The sequence below is a fragment of the Manacus candei genome, unplaced genomic scaffold (genome assembly GCF_025592945.1).
Source record: "Manacus candei isolate 608988 ecotype Guabito, Panama unplaced genomic scaffold, ASM2559294v1 h1tg000048l, whole genome shotgun sequence".
Lineage (NCBI taxonomy): Eukaryota > Metazoa > Chordata > Aves > Passeriformes > Pipridae > Manacus > Manacus candei.
The window spans coordinates 14,619,321-14,634,855 of NW_026138096.1; the positions used below are offsets into that span (position 1 = coordinate 14,619,321).

At 53.2% G+C, this 15,535-nt stretch overlaps 2 protein-coding genes across 3 annotated transcripts in view; both read right to left on the reverse strand.

Annotated features, from left to right (window-relative positions):
* ADAM33 (ADAM metallopeptidase domain 33) overlaps nucleotides 1-8,366 on the reverse strand; it is a 37,304-nt gene extending 28,938 nt beyond the window's left edge. For both annotated transcript variants that reach the window (XM_051798166.1, XM_051798165.1), the window contains exons 1-2: nucleotides 7,854-8,366; nucleotides 5,240-5,322 (exon numbers count right to left, since the gene is read on the reverse strand). In XM_051798166.1, the coding sequence (XP_051654126.1) occupies nucleotides 5,240-5,322; nucleotides 7,854-7,941 (171 nt within the window). In that variant the 5' untranslated portion in view covers nucleotides 7,942-8,366. The remainder of the gene's footprint in view (nucleotides 1-5,239; nucleotides 5,323-7,853) is intronic.
* A 6,475-nt stretch (nucleotides 8,367-14,841) lies between these two features.
* The window catches only part of ALMS1 (ALMS1 centrosome and basal body associated protein), a 67,909-nt gene continuing 67,215 nt past the window's right edge, over nucleotides 14,842-15,535 (reverse strand). The window contains exon 19 of the mRNA XM_051798155.1: nucleotides 14,842-15,314. Coding sequence (XP_051654115.1) covers nucleotides 15,270-15,314 — 45 coding nt within the window. The 3' untranslated portion in view covers nucleotides 14,842-15,269. The remainder of the gene's footprint in view (nucleotides 15,315-15,535) is intronic.

Consider the following 15,535-nt stretch of genomic DNA (forward strand, 5'->3'; position numbering starts at 1 on the left):
GCACCACAAGCTCTTCCCTTCCCGGTGCCTCAGTTTCCCTCGAGGAATCTGAGGAATCCAGGAGGGGATGGATCCCTATTCCAGCTGGGATGGGGCCAGCTCAGCCCCTGGAGAGATCCAGAGCAGCAAAAAGAGGGAGAATGGGAATGGGAGCAGCACTTGTGCCAGGCAGGAGCCAAATCACCCAGCTCTGAGGCCAGGAAAGGGGATTAATTAATTAATTAATCAATTAAACACTGGTAATTTTGCCTTGAGCCTGGCAGGGAGCAGGGCCTGCCAAGATGCTGCACACCAGGAATGAGCAGGGATTAGATTCTTCCTGGGCTCCAGCATCATTCCAAGCTCCATCATCATCCTAGGTTCCAATATCCTCCTGGGTCCAGCACTGTCCCAGGCTCCAACATCATTCCAGGCTCCAACATCATTCCAGGCTCCAATATCCTCCTGGGCTCCAACATCATTCCAGGCTCCAGCACCATCCCGGGCTCCAGCATCATTCTGGGTTTCAGCATCATCCTGGGTTCCAGTATCATTCCAAGCTCCATCATCTCCCCAGGTTCCAATATAATCCTGGGCTCCAGCATTGCCCTGGGCTCCATTATCCCAGGATTCAGCGCCATCCCGGGTTCCAGCACCATCCCAGGTTCCAGTATCATCCCAGGCTCCAATGTCATCCTGGGTTCCAGCAACTTATCAGGCTCCAGCATCACCCCAGGCTCCAGCATCCTCCTGGGCTCCAGCATCTTCCCACTGAGCTCCAGTATGATCCCACACTTCATCATTTTCCCAGGCTCCAGCATTGTCCCAGGTTCCAGCACATTCCAAGCTCCAGCAACATCCCAACTTCCAGTGTCCTCCTGGGCTCCACCACCACCCTGGGCTCAGCATCTTCCTGGGATCCAGCACATTCCAAGCTCCAGCATCCTTCTGGGATCCAGCACATTCCAAGCTCCAGCATCCTTCTGGGATCCAGCAGTCTTCACAGGTTCCAATACAATCCTGGGCTCCAGCATATTCCCAGGCTCTGGAATCTTCCTCCTCCACCTCCTTTCTCCAATAACCACGAAAAGAATCCCCCAGTCCTTGCCAGGGGCTGCAGGATCCACTTTCCCTCAGCCCTGGCTGGATGTGGAAGTGGTGGTCCCTCTCCAGGACATCCCAGCAAAGCCAATCCCACCAGGGGCTGGGCTGGGAGAGGCTGGAATGTCAGCTCATGTCCCAGTCCATGAGTGGCCCAGCTCAAGTCTGGTTTACTTTTTCCCTCCATTGATCAGGAAAACCACAGGATGTTTCCACAGGAGCCGAGGCCAAGGGGGTTGAGTTGCTCTTCCCACAGCTCCCAGACATCCTGCTCTCCCAGGCTTCCTCCTCCATTCCTGCTGGGAAGCTCAAGGAGCACCGAGCTCCTCGGGAAATCAGTGGTTAAACCAAAAATCCACGTCCAAATCCCAACCAATCCATCTGCTCAGGCAGGTCCCACAAGTCCTGATTTTCTAAATGAGCACAGGCAGGCCCGGATGTGCCGGGGAAAACGGGGATCCGAGCTACCAGGAGATGCTCCAGGGACGATTTGGAGATGGGTTTTCCAGCTGGAGCAGCACAGCTGAGCCAGGTCCTCCCCAGGCAGCTGGATCCCAGCGAGGTTTGAGCAGCACAGCCTGGGAATTGCATCACCTTGTCCAACATCCACACAGGGATCAGGATCCAAGACCTCAAGGACAAGCCTCTGGCTCCAGCTGCTCGTTGGAAAAGCATCCCAGGGAGCCAAGGGAAGCAAGGCAATCCAGGCAGGGTTGGGGTTGTTTCAAAGCAAACAGGGAGCACAGCAGGGGTTGCTCAGTCCTGCCACACCTCACACAGGGAAAAGGGTTTCCCAGCGGGAAGCAGATGGGCAGGAGTGTGTCCTCGGCACCTGCAGCACATCCCAAACCACAGGCAGTCCTCTCCTCCCTCCTTCCTCCTCTGGAGCAGGGCCATGAGCCCAGTGTGTAGCCAGAGCTCCCCAGGGAGGGGCCTGAGGTTCAGGGATCCCATCCTGGGACCGGACAGGATGCTCCAAGTTTGCATCCGAGTTCCTCGGGGAGGATGAAGGGAATGAAGGGAATGGCCACATCCCATCCCAGGCCAGGGAGACACTGGCTGCTCCAGGGCCCCAGGGAATGATCCTGCAGTGTGAGGGGAAGCAAAGGGTGGAAGGATGTTCCCACAGTGCCAAGGGGCTTTCCCAGACAGGGATGGGGCACCAGGAGAGACACAGAGGGAAGGTGAGGAGCTCTCCTGCTCCCTTAAGATCCCAGAATGGTTTGGGATGGAAGGGACCTTCAAGATCATCCAGTTGCACCCCTTGCCATGGGCAGGGTCACCTTCCACTATCCCAGGGTGCTCCAGTCTGGCCTTGGACACTTCCAGGGATCCAGGGGCAGCCACAGCTTCTCTGCCCAACCTATGCCAGGGCCTCCCCACCCTCACAGCCAAGAACTTCATCCCAATATCCCACCTATCCCTGCCCTCTGGCAGTTTAAAACCACTGCAGCAAGAAACCACATTTGGGAAAAAGCAATTCCAAAGGGAAAGGAAAGAGGCAGGAACTCCAGGGGCAGCAGGAAAGGCTGGGTGAGTCCCCAGGGAGGGGACGGGAGACTCCCATTCCTCAGGGCTGGATAACCAGTGGGACACCCAGGTCAGGATGCTGGATACAACCTCCACTTCCATCTGCGAGGGGCTGGAAAAGCCCAAGGTCAGCTCTGGCACCTTCCCTCCACATCCCAAGCCCGGGGGAAGGGGCAGGAGCAGGAGGAGGAGGAGGAGGAGGAGGAGGAGGATGCCAGGACAGGAGGATGCCAGGACAGGATCCCACCGCAGCCAGCACGACCGGGGGGAGCTGTTTGCAATCTGGGTCCCCACGACCCCCTCCCATCCCAGGCCTCTCCAAAATCACTTCCATGTGTGCTGGGAGCTCTGGAGCCCTCGGGGAGTTGAGCCCTGAACAATGGGAGAGAGGAGGGGAGGGTGGATGGGGAGGAAGGTCCAGCCCACCCAGCGCCGTGCCAGCGCCAGTGCCAGCCCGCCCACGGTGGGCCACCACCACCAGCCTCCTTTTTACCCCCTGGATCCACCTCCTTCCTCCAGGAAGAGGGGAATGTGGCATCCATCCCACCTGCTGCACCAGGAGCAGCCCCCAGGGAAGGGATGAAGGAGTCTCGGGAAGGGAGGGGGTGGTGGGGGGTGTCACCAAACTCCAACCCATCATTTCGTGGACCCAGATTTTGCCTCCTCACAGACTCCTGGACGCACAGAGCGGGGCTGGCAGCGTTCCCAAAGCCGCATTTATTTCCAGGATCTTTGCTGGAGGGCGGGAGGAGCCGGGGTGGGGACGGGACGGGCTAAATTGAGCCTGAAAACACGAAAGTCAGCAGCGAAAAGGGCCGGGTTGGGGCTGTGCCTGCTTGTCCCCGTTGTTCCTCCCCACGAAGCCTCCCGGCCACGACCACCCTCCCTCTCCCCTCCTTCCCCCTGCTCCAGGAACAGGAGCCTCCTTGTTTCGGGCTGGCTGGAGCTGGAGGCAGAGCAGATGCCAGGAAATACTCCAGGACCTGCCCTGGAGCCCCCCAGTGATTCCTGAACCCCCCCAAAATCACATGGCTGCGATTTCACACACACCACCACCCCCAAAAGGATCATTTTGGGTGTTGGCAGGAGCATAAATAAACCTCCTGTTGCCACATCTTGCCCATCCCAAGTGCCTTCCAATTTAAATATAGATGGATCCGGGGCTGCCTGGCAGGGAGGGGATGGTTCTCCAGGCTCACCACAGCACCCACACGGGCTATTTTAGCTCCTGGAGGAGCAGCCAGCACTGAATCCCCCGGGAAAAGGCACCATCCAGCCCCTCCAAGCACAAACCCCTTCTCCAAAGGCTCTTCCACCTGGAGCAAGGAGGTCTCACTTGGAAGCAGGGAAAGCCAGCAGGGAAAGTCACCTCCCAGCAGGGAATCTGCTCCACCCCCAGCCAGAAGAGCTCCTCAGAACCCTCTGCACCAGCGCTGGGAAGGGGTTTGGATGGATCCAGAAGGATCCAGAAGGAAAGCACAGCCCCCAGACCCCCCTGGATTCCGGGTAGGAGGCCCAGCTGCTGAGGGGCAGCTGCCAATCCAGCTGATCCCAGAGCCAGGAAAGGGGCCAAACCCGGGAGAGGGTGACCACAGGCAGCTCAGAAAGTGGATTTGGGGATGGTGGGGGTGGCAGGGGGGTGTGACAGCCGGCAGAGCAGCCCTGGGAAGAGATGTCCTGATATGCTCTCCTCCCCACAGGCTTCCAAGGACTCCCTTCTCTGTGGTGATCAGGGATAGGACCCCTGGGAATGGCTGGAGCTGGGACAGGGCAGGTTTAGGTTGGATATCTGGAAAAGGTTCTTCCCCCAGAGGGAACTCCACATCCTCATGGGTCCTGAAAACTCCACACCCTGCTCATAGATCCTAAAAACTCCATGTCCTGCTTATGGATCCTAAAAACTCCACACCCTGCTCATGGATCCTGCAAACTCCACACCCTACTCATAGATCCTAAAAACTCCACATCCTCATGGATCCTGAAAACTCCTCATCCTGCTCATGGATCCCAAAAACTCCATGTCCTGTTCATGGATCCTGAAAACTCCACAACCTATGCATGGATCCCAAAAACTCCATGTCCTGCTCATGGATCCTGCAAACTCCACACTCTGCTCATGGATCCTAAAAACTCCGTGTCCTGTTCATAGATCCTAAAAACTTCACATCCAGCTCATGGATCCTGCAAACTCCACATCCTCATGGGTCCTGAAAACTCCTCATCCTGCTCATGGATCCCAAAAACTCCATGTCCTGCTCATGGATCCTGCAAACTCCATACCCTGCTCATGGATCCTACAAACTCCACATCCACCTCATGGATCCTAAAAACTCCTTGTCCTGTTCATGGATCCTGCAAACTCCACATCCTCATGGATCCTGCAAACTCCACACCCTGCTCATGGATCCTGAAAACTCCTCATCCTGCTCATGGATCCTAAAAACTCCATGTCCTGCTCATGGATCCTGCAAATTCCACGTCCTCATGGGTCCTACAAATTCCACATCTTGCCCATGGATCCTGCAAACTCCACATCTCCATCCCAGTGCCCCCACAGAGCCCTGCAGGCAGAGGGAAGCTGGAGGGAGGGAGGGAGGGAGGGAAGGAAGGAGGAGGCTCCAGCCCTTACCTGTTCCTGCAGGCTCACGGCTCGTCTGCTGCGGCCCCCCAGGAGCCACTGTGGGGTGACACGTTCTCCGTGGGACGGTGGCCCTGGGGAGGAGAAGTCCTGGTGAACAGACCCTGCCAGACCCTGGGAGCTGGAGCTCCTCCACAGCCACATCCAGAGGGAACTCGGGAACATCCAGAGCCTCCTCTCAGGGATGTTTCTGGGAAGGGACACTGGAATGAAGCCAAAGCATCGCCCCTTTCCCAGCTCAGCACCCTCATTTCTGGCCCAGCCTTAATCCTGGAAGCCTCCCAAGTCCCAAACTAGTGGCCTTAATCCCCTGAATCCCACCCTGGAGAAGCAGCTGGCACATGGGTGCCATCCCTGGAAGTGTCCAAGGCCAGGTTGGACGGGGCTTGGAACAACCTGGACTAGTGGAAGGTGTCCCTGCCCATGGCAGGGGGTGGAACTGGATGACCTTCAAGGTCCCTTCCAACCCCAACCATTCCATGATTCCATAATTTATGGGATGGGCAAGTGTGGTTCCATCCCCCCAAAATGGACTTAACATCTTTCCAGCCCGAGCTGGGCTTGAGGAGGGAGCGGAGGAGCCGAAATAACTGCAGCACATTCCTGGTTTCTCTGAGCCATCCCAGCTCCCCCCTGGGGTGGAGCAGCACAAGCAATTCCTTGGCTCCATCCAGAGTCAGACAGACTTTCTAAGATTATTTTGTTCCTAAACAATGTGGCTGGATTTGATTGCAGCAGTGGGAGCAGCCACGGGTGACTTAAGCCTGGATGACAACGGAACCAAAAATTCCAACCTGAGGATGCTGCAGAGAGGGGTCGGGGTCAAACAAAAATGTCAAGGATTTGGGGTCACCTTGCCAAGCCAAACGTTGCCAGGGAGAACTTGGATGGAATAATGTTCCCCAGCAAAGTTATTTACTCAGGGAGTGGAATAACAAGGCTTAGGGTTTAATAATTTTATAGGGTTGTTTTGGTGCCCTGTGCAGTGATGGGGGGGTGGTTTGGCCAGAGGAAAGATGAAGTTATTGAAAAGACAAAGGGAAAAAAAACAACAAAAAAAAAGGTGGAGTTCTGGGTTGGGAATTGCAGATGGGTGTTTAATGGGATGGAGCCACCCAGCCTGGCCACCCCTGTCCCCCCAGCACTATCTCAGTGTGGTATTTAATCAGCTCCCATTATATTTAGCCTGCTATCAGATTCCAGGAATAACTGCAGATAAGGTGGTGGCACAATCCCAAATTCCCTCTCCTCACCTCCTCCCAGAGCAGGAGCCAGGCCCTCCAACCCCCAGCCACACACAGGCCTCTGGTTCTGGGAGTATTCCTGAATATTCCTGAAATACTCCGCTGGGATTCAGCCACTGCCGCCTTCCCAGGGCAGAGACAAGGAATAAAACCCCTCGAATTTTAATTCCCAAAGGGAGAAGGGCAGGAATTCTCTGCCTCTCCTGCTCCTGCAGTCTCTCCCACGCTGTCTGGGGAGAGGATGGGACACGAGGGGCGGCCGCTTTCCTGGGATTACTGGGCTGGGCTTTGGGCCCCGTTGCCAAAATCCCTTAGTTATGAGATCTAAGATACGATATTTGAAATTTCTCGCTGTTTTGTCTGTGGCTTTTTCTGGGAATCTCAGAGACTCCGAGCAGGAGACGGGGCCTTAAAAAAATCTAACTCAAATAAACCCAAGTCCAGCACAGAGGGGGTTTCCCACACCCCCCTTCTCTTTATTTCCTGGAGAACACACACACATTCCCAGCCCTATTTGGGAATGCTGTGTGGGGAACAGCACTGCTTTGGCGTTTGGGGATGTTGGCACCCTATATTTTGGGGATGGGGAGCCCCGAGCGAGCCCTGCAGAGCCCAAATCCCACCGGAGCAGGCAGCTTTCCCAGCTCCACTCTTTATCCAAACAGAGATTCCTGGCTCCCACCACCCTCCCCGTTGCTCTCCCAGCCCTCTCGGAGCTGCTGGAAAACTTTCAGCAGCCGCCGAGAACCCGGCAAAGCTCAGAAGTTAAAAAAAAAAATAACAACAACAACAAAAAAATGTGCTTTGGGTGGAGACGCCTCGGCCCTGAGTTCCCGGTGGGGTTGGGGAAGGAATTAGGGATGGGGAAGAAGCTGCGGGAGAGGCTGAAGTGAAACTGGTGAGTGTGTGTGTGTGTCCCCCCCTCGCTCTCCTCCGAGAACCTCCGGGGAGAAAAATGTATTTCCTCAACGACCGAAAAAGCCACGTTTCAGCCCAAAAAACACGGAGCAGCTGCACGAGCCCCGGAGCTCCTTCCCGGAGCCGGGACGGGATCGGGACGGGACGGGAATGGGATGGGGACGGGATGGGGGGGGTCTGAGCCGCTTTGGGGGGTGAAAGCCGAACCCCCCCTCTCCCTGGGGGTCGCCTGATCCCATCCCAACAGGACCATAGAGAGTCACAGCGGCGAGCGCCGGGCTGGGGCGGGAGAACGGGGATTTGGGGGGGGGATCCCCCCGAGCGGGCGGTGGGATGGCAGAGATCCCGCTCTCCCCATCATCCCTCCTCCCCATCCATCCATCCCGCGGACCCTCCGACTCCCCCGAATTTCCCCCCCAACACCCCCTCCGGGACCCCCTTACCTGCCGTCCCCGGCGGGGGGACCCCCAGCAGGACCCCCAGGAGGACGAGGCGGTGCCCCCAGCCCGGGGGGGGGCCCGGGCCGGCCATGCCGCCGCCGCCGGGGCTGTCACCGTGTCACCGCCTCCGCCCCGAACCTCCCCTTCTTATGCCGGCGGGTCCCTCCCTCCGCCCGCCGCCCTCCGAGCGCTGCCCGGCCCGGCCGGGGGGCGGCGGGGAGGGGAAGGGGAAGGGGAGGGGGTGGCTTTGTCCGCCCCTAATTTATGGCTGCGAGTTTTGGCCGCTTAATGAGAACCAGAGCCGGTGGCTCGGAGGCTCCCAGGCTCCCCCCGCGCCTTCCACCCATCCATCCGTCCGTCCGTCCGTCTGTCCATCGCTCCATCTCCACCCGGGGGGGGGTTCCCGCTGCTGCTTCGCCCCGTTTCTGTCCTGGGAAAGGGGGGAGGGAGGGAGGGAGGGGGGTCCCCATAGGCTGCCTGCGCGAGGAAGGGATGGGGGAAAAAAGCGCGATAAAAGAAAATTATTAAATACAAGTAATAAAAAAATAAACAGATAAAAAAGGAAATAAAATAAAAGGAAATAAAAGGAAATAAGATAGGATAAGATAACATAAAAAAATGAAATAAGATGAAATGAAATAAGATAAAATAAGATAAAATAAAAAAACAAAATAAAATAAACAAAATAAAATAAGATACAAGAAAATAAAATATGATAAAATGAAATAAGATAAAATAAGATTAAATAAAATAAATAAAATAAGATACAAGAAAATAAGATAAAATATGATAAAATAAAATAAGATAAAATAAAATTAGATAAAATAAAATATAAAATAAAATAAAACAAAATCAAGTTATTAAATAACTCCATCCATTCCACTATAGACCCTCAATCCACTCCACAGTTGTTGTTATTATTAATATTACTTTTATTGATTATTAACATTAATATTTGTACTATTAATTAATAGTATTGATTATATCAATAATACAATCACAGAATGGTTTGGGTTGGAAGGGACCTTAAAGACCACCCAGTTCCACCCCCTGCCATGGGCAGGGACACCTTCCACTAGCCCAGGTTGCTCCAACCTGGCCTTGGACACTTCCAGGGATGGATATTATCAGTATCATCCAACCAATCCCATCAAACCAGTGGTGGGACAGTGAGTGTGGGGATGAGGGAATGTTCACTTCCCTTCCTTATACACACACACACACATTCCCAGCCCCTCTGGATCCTTCCTTGGAGTCACTCAACCCTCCCTCCCCCTGGTCAGGGCAAGGGTTCATCAACAGTTATCAAAGCCCTACCAGTGATATTGATTAACAGCAGTAATTAAAGCTTTGCAAACGATTTCACTCTGAAAACGGGGACAGTTCCAGGCACCCTCACCCCGAGTGCTCCAGGCCCAAGGTGACATTTGGGGACAGGAAGGCACAGTGGACTTTTGGGGGGGAAGGAATAAGAATTCCCTGTGAGGGTGGTGGGGTCCTGGCCCAGGTTGGGCAGAGAAGCTGTGGCTGCCCCTGGATCCCTGGAAGTGTCCAAGGCCAGGTTGGACGGGGTTTGGAGCAACCTGGAATAGTGGAAGGTGCCCCTGCCTGTGGCAGGGGGTGGGACTGGAAGATCCTTAAGATCCCTCCCAACCCAAACCATCCTGTGATTCCACGATCTTCTGCCCTTCCTGCACAGCAACAGCTCTCCCTGAAGCTCAAAGTTCCCCGTGGAGGGGCTGGGAAGGTCCCACCACCTCCAGGAAAGGAAAAAGGCAGCAAAAACCCAGTCTATCCAAAGAATAAATCCCTGGAAGTGCAGGGAGCACCCGAGGGCACCACAGACTCAGCAGCTCACGGGGGGTTCAGCAGAGCAGCCGTAAATCCTCAGCCTGGCACAGAACCGGGAGAGATTCCAAGGCAGGAAAGGGCTCTTGGCCATCAGGAAACCATCAAGGTCCAGAGGGACGAGGCAGGGAGTTGGGAAGGGCTTTCCAGGAGGGGTGAGCCAGGGGTGGGAAGGAGCAGGAAGAAGGAAACCCAGGGCAGCCAACAGGCTCTGGCGTGGCCTCACCGTTGCTCCACGACACGGGACATTTTTCCTCATTCCTCCACTTCCTCAACCAGGCAGAAATTTCTCTGCTTCCCACCAGCACAGGGAATGTGAGCAGAGCTTGGGATGTGAAGCCCATGGGCCCTACACGGGGCTGGGGCAGCAGCTGGGGGTGATCCAGGCCCTATAAAAGCCTTTTTGTGCGGAGGAACAGGCGTCGTTCCCGTGCCTCCAGCCTGGATCACTTGATATCCCTGCTGACAAAAGCCAACAGAAGCTGTGGCACCCGACCAGGACCTGCAGCTGGGTCACAGCCTGGCAGCTGAGCCCAAATTGGGGGATTCCTGCAGCCTGGAGCGAGCCAAGAGCAGCACATGGGAAGCAGGGCTGGGAATCACTCACAACCAGGGAATTACAGACAAGGAGAGGCTCTTGGTATCCGTTTTCAGGGTGCTCCCAGGAATTCCTCCATAGTCATGACAGAGGCAGCCAGGACAGGGACACACAGCATGGGAGGGGTGATCCTGGGCACCCACATTTTGGGGCTTCACTGATCCATCAGCTCAGACAACTTCACTCTTCACCTGTCACAAAGGACACGCTCAGTCGTGACACAGAATCCCGGAATCATGGAATTGCTGAGGTTGGAAAAGACCTCCAAGGTCATGGAGTCCACCCTGTGCCCAATGCCCACCTTGTCCCCCAGTCCAGAGCACTGAGTGCCACGGCCAGGCCTTCCTGGGACACCTCCAGGGATGGGGACTCCAACACTCCCGAGGCCTTTCCATGAAGAAATTCCTCCTGATGTCCAACCTGACCCTCCCCTGGCACAGCTGGAGGTCGTTCCCTCTCCTCCTGTCCCTTGTTCCCTGGGAGCAGAGCCCGACCCCCCCTGGCTCCCCCCTCCTGTCAGGGAGTTGCAGAGCCAGAAGGTCCCCCCTGAGCCTCCTTTTCTCCAGGCTGAGCCCCCCCAGCTGCTCCAGAACCTTCTCCAGCTCCGTTCCCTTCCCTAGTAAAACACCTTTCTGCTGCTCATAAAAACTTTAGCCCTGACAGACCCCCCCCAAAAAAGTCTCTTCAGACCAAAATTCACACAATCCTTTAAAATGACAGTTCCATCCACACGTCATGTCACAGGAACTCGAGTGGGCACTGAGGAGCCCACAGCTGGAGTGTCATCTCCTCCAGATCCAACTGGGAAGTCTCAGGGGGCTCATCCCTGTCCAGAGGAAGGTCAGGGCTGGCTCCTCAGCAGATGACTCAGGGAGGCTTAGCTGGGACCAGCAGGGGGATTCATGGAATGCACCGAATCCACCTCAGGTAGGGAAACCACAACTTCTGGAGTCTCTTCTACATCACGAAGACAAGTCTGAAGCAGCTTCTGATGAAGCAACAGGGCTGCAGCACACGGACACATGGATAAAGTTGGACTGGATTAAAAAAAAATCCCCTTTTTCCTAGGGAGACCTCTCCCAAGTGTCCTCATCCCCGTGGAATTTGAGCGCCTTCCAGGAGCGCATTAATCACCGCGGCTTCCATTTGTCACGCCGGGGTCCTTCACCCGCCCTCAGGGGCTCCTTTGACCCGGGGAATTCGGTTTATCTGCTGATGTAGGGAGAGAAATATTAATAAAAGCTTGACTTTCAAACCCTGCTCGTGTGAAAAGAGTTGAGCCTTTCCCATTTCCAGAGGCTGGGAAGAATTCCCGCCCCGAGCCGACGACGGTCGCCCGATGACTTCACGGTCGCCCGGCTCGTAAGTGCAGCAGGAAGGAAACAATATATTAAGATCTGCTTTACTGGATTAAAAGCTTGATCTGCACTAATGAACAGCCAGCCAGGAAGTCATGTCTTCATCAGGGAATGGTTTCAGGAAAAGGGAATTATAAACCAGGATGCGCTCGCAGAAAAAATTGGATGGAGTTATGGGAGGTCTGATCAAAGGTCTATAAAGTCTATAATTCATCTCATTTTAGATGAGCATGGAAGGGGGTTGGAATTAGATGGTCTTTAAGGCCCCTTCCAGTCCAAATCTCCTGGAATTCTAGAAGAGGAAGTGATTTCCTCACCTGCTGTTCCACAGGGAAAATCCTTCCCTGTCTCCTTCTCTTCCAAGTCGTCCCATTGTGTTCTCCTACAAATTTACCACTGGAATTCCTTCTGGGAAGAGTCCTCCAGCAGCCACCACACTGGACCAGGCCACATCCAGGCAGATGTCTGGTAACATGATTAAATTCTGAGAGGAACTTCCTTTTCCAAGGAAATCGGGCACTCCAGCTCTAATTTTACATCCTCATTCCAAAAGATTTCCAAGGAATTCTTTCTCGTTACCAGCAATAAGAGAACGTGTCCCAAACCTCCACTCAAGCCCCAGCAGTGCCTGATGTGAGAAGGGTTCTCCATGGAAAGGATTCCAAAAATATCTAAACCAACTGGAGAGTGGTTCTCCATGGAAAGGATTCCAAAAGTATCCAAACCAATTGGAGAGTGGTTCTCTATGGAAAGGATTTCAAAAAATTCCAAACCAACTGGAGAGTGGTTCTCCATGGAAAGGATTCCAAAAATATCCAAACCAATTGGAGAGTGGTTCTCCCTAGGAAGGACTCCAAAAATATCCAAACCCATTGGAGAATGGTCTCCATGAAAAGGATTCCCAGAAACATCCAAACCCACTGGAGACTGGTTCTCCATAGGAAGGATTCCAAAAATATCCAAACCAAATGGAGAGTGGTTCTCCCTAGGAAGGATTCCAAAAACATCCAAACAAATTTGAGTAGTTCTCCATAGGAAGGACTCCAAAAACACCCACCAAAAACCAGAGGACTGACCATGTTACTCCAAAAGGATCAGGACTGAGTCCCTCAGGATGGAATTTACAGCACAACAGGGAGAACTCGTGGAAATGGTCATGGAAGAGGAAGTGGAAGATGCTCCAGAAGGGAAAAAAAAAGCCTCTTATTTTAAAGTTTCAGAGCACAAGGTGGATTTTTTATACCTCTTTTCCAGTTCCTTGTTTGTCCACCTCATCCATGAGATTTCCCACCTCCAGGTGAGGTTGTGGACACACAACAATCACTGTGAGGGGAGGTGCTGATCCAAGAACGTTCCTGACTACTTAAGAGCAAAAATCTGTTCCTGCAGGGGTCAAAAAAAATCATTCTGGCCTCACTGAGCCCCCCAAAATTTGCAGAACTTCCCCCAAAAGTCTTTGTGTACAGCGGGTTAAGAAGGGATGACTCCACTCTGGAATCAACACAGGCCAAGCACAATTTCCTGAGTTTCTGGAATGGAGTTTGGAGGGTTGGAAGCAGCAACTCCAAATGTCAACAGTCTCCTTGCCCAGCACTGTAAACACTGGATGTTCTGCATCCAGCACGAGGTTTATCCAATGGCAATGGAATGGGGGTGAGTCACCCTCACCAGAATCCCTGAGGGAGGGAAATCAAGGGAAGGATGGATGATAACACTCCCCCCCCCCCCCAATTTTGGGGGAAGATTTCAGCACCCAAAGGGTGATGAAACGAGCCCTGGTCCAGGGGTGGATCCCCATCCCTGGAGGGATTTCAAAGCCCTGTGGATGTGGCACTTGGGGACATGGGTCAGGGGTGGCCTTGGCAGTGCTGGGAATGCTTGGACTCGACCTCAGAAGGCTTTTCCATCATCAAAGCCCTTCAGCTCCCTTGATTTTTCATCATTCCAAAGCTAAAAGCAGAATTAAGCAGCTGAGTGGCCTTAAAGGAGCTCAGAGTGAGGTGAGATCTCGTCAGGACTCCAGGACATCCCAACTTCTTGTCCCAGGGAACAAGTCCATCCCTGTAGCAGAGAATCCAGCACCAACAAGTTTCAGCACCTTCTTCAGGAACACGGAAAGTTGCTTTCTAACCCTGGAAGAGACTCCCAAAGGCAAAGCAGCAACCCAGACTGATCCCAAGGAGAAGGGGAAGGAGAAAATTCAAGCTCAAGGCCGGGTTGGACAGGGCTTGGAGCAACCTGGGATAGTAGAAGGTGTCTCTGGAGGGGGTAGAACTGGAGGGGCTTGAAGGTCCCTTCCAGCCCAGATTCCATGATCTTCTCCCTTTCTGGGTCACTCTCTGCACAGCAACAGGTCTCCCTGAGGCTTAAAGCCCACCCTGGAGGGGCTGTGCAGGTTCCATCACCTCCATGAAAGGAGATCTTCCCACTTCCCAACATTTTTTTTTTGACCTGTTCATCACAGAATCCCAGACTGGTTTGGGTTGGAAGGGACCTTCAAGACCATCTCATTCCACCCCCTGCCATGGGCAGGGACACCTTCCACTAGCCCAGGTTGCTCCAACCTGGACTTGGACACTTCCAGGGATCCAGGGGCAGCCACAGCTTCTCTGCCCAACCTGGGCCAGGGCCTCCCCACCCTCACAGCCAACAATTCCTTCCCAATATCCAACCTAAATCTCCCCTTTTCCACTATGAAGCCGTTCCCTGTGTCCTGTCCCTCCATCCCTTGTTCCAAGTCCCTCTCCAGCTCTCCTGGAGCCCCTTCAGGCCCTGGAAGGTCTCTCCAGAGCCTTTAATCCCCGAGTTGTGCCTCAGTTTCCACAGAATTGGGTGTTTCCTCAAAACTGCTCCTCTTGAACTGAATTACTGAGAACATCTGAAGCAGAGAAAATAGGAAACCACAGCTCACACCCACTTTGTTCTGCCTCAGATGTGTTTTCCTGTTTATCCATCACCTGAACTCCACAGTGACAAAAAAAAAAAATCATTAAGATTTTATCACCAAGAACCACAACCTCTGTATTTTATCTTTGAAGTGATGCTGGTTAAAGGTACAACCAAGCAGGACACAACCAGCTCATCAAGTGGAGGTGATTCTCCCAGGAAAGGTCTAAAAAATTCCCCAAATCCTCAAAAATATCCCTGATTAGACTCTCCAGCTTCATACCCAGACAAGCTGCAACAGTTACTACAACTCAGGTGTTTTATTGAGGGGTTTTTTTGCGGTACAAAACAAGTAAATTTTCTACAAGACAGGAATTAAAAAAATAATAATAATAATAATAAAAAAAAAAATCATTGTTCAAACCCATTGAAAATAAATATATAAAGCTTCTATTCCAATCAGGGAGCTAGAAATATATTATGAACTGAGTTTTTCCAGACTGTGTTGACTTTGGAAGTGCTTAAAACCACTACAAAACCCCCCCAGGCATTTGTTTAAAACCCTGACATTCATCCCAAATCACTGATTCTTAAATAGGGCAAGATTAGATCAGTACAAAAGCGACCCAATACCACAAAAATTGGAGCTGTGGAAGCATTTCCCTGCATTTTTGTCTCTTCCCCATCATGTGCTGGAACACCCCAGGCTGGTTTGAAGGGATCATTCCATCAGTTCCAAGGCACCTTCTTCCCTAAGACACGGTTGGTGATTTTCTGCAGGGAAAAACAAGAGAGACAAGAGATGAGTTTTGGTGCTTTGAAGGTTCCAAATGCTGAGCAGGGAGATATTCCTCAGTTTTCTGAACAGAATATCACAGAATCAAGGAATGGTTTGGGTTGGAAGGGACTTTCAAGCCCATCCAGTTCCAACCCCCTGCCATGGGACACCTTCCACTAGACCAGGATGCTCCAACCTGGGCATTAAAGGGTAATAA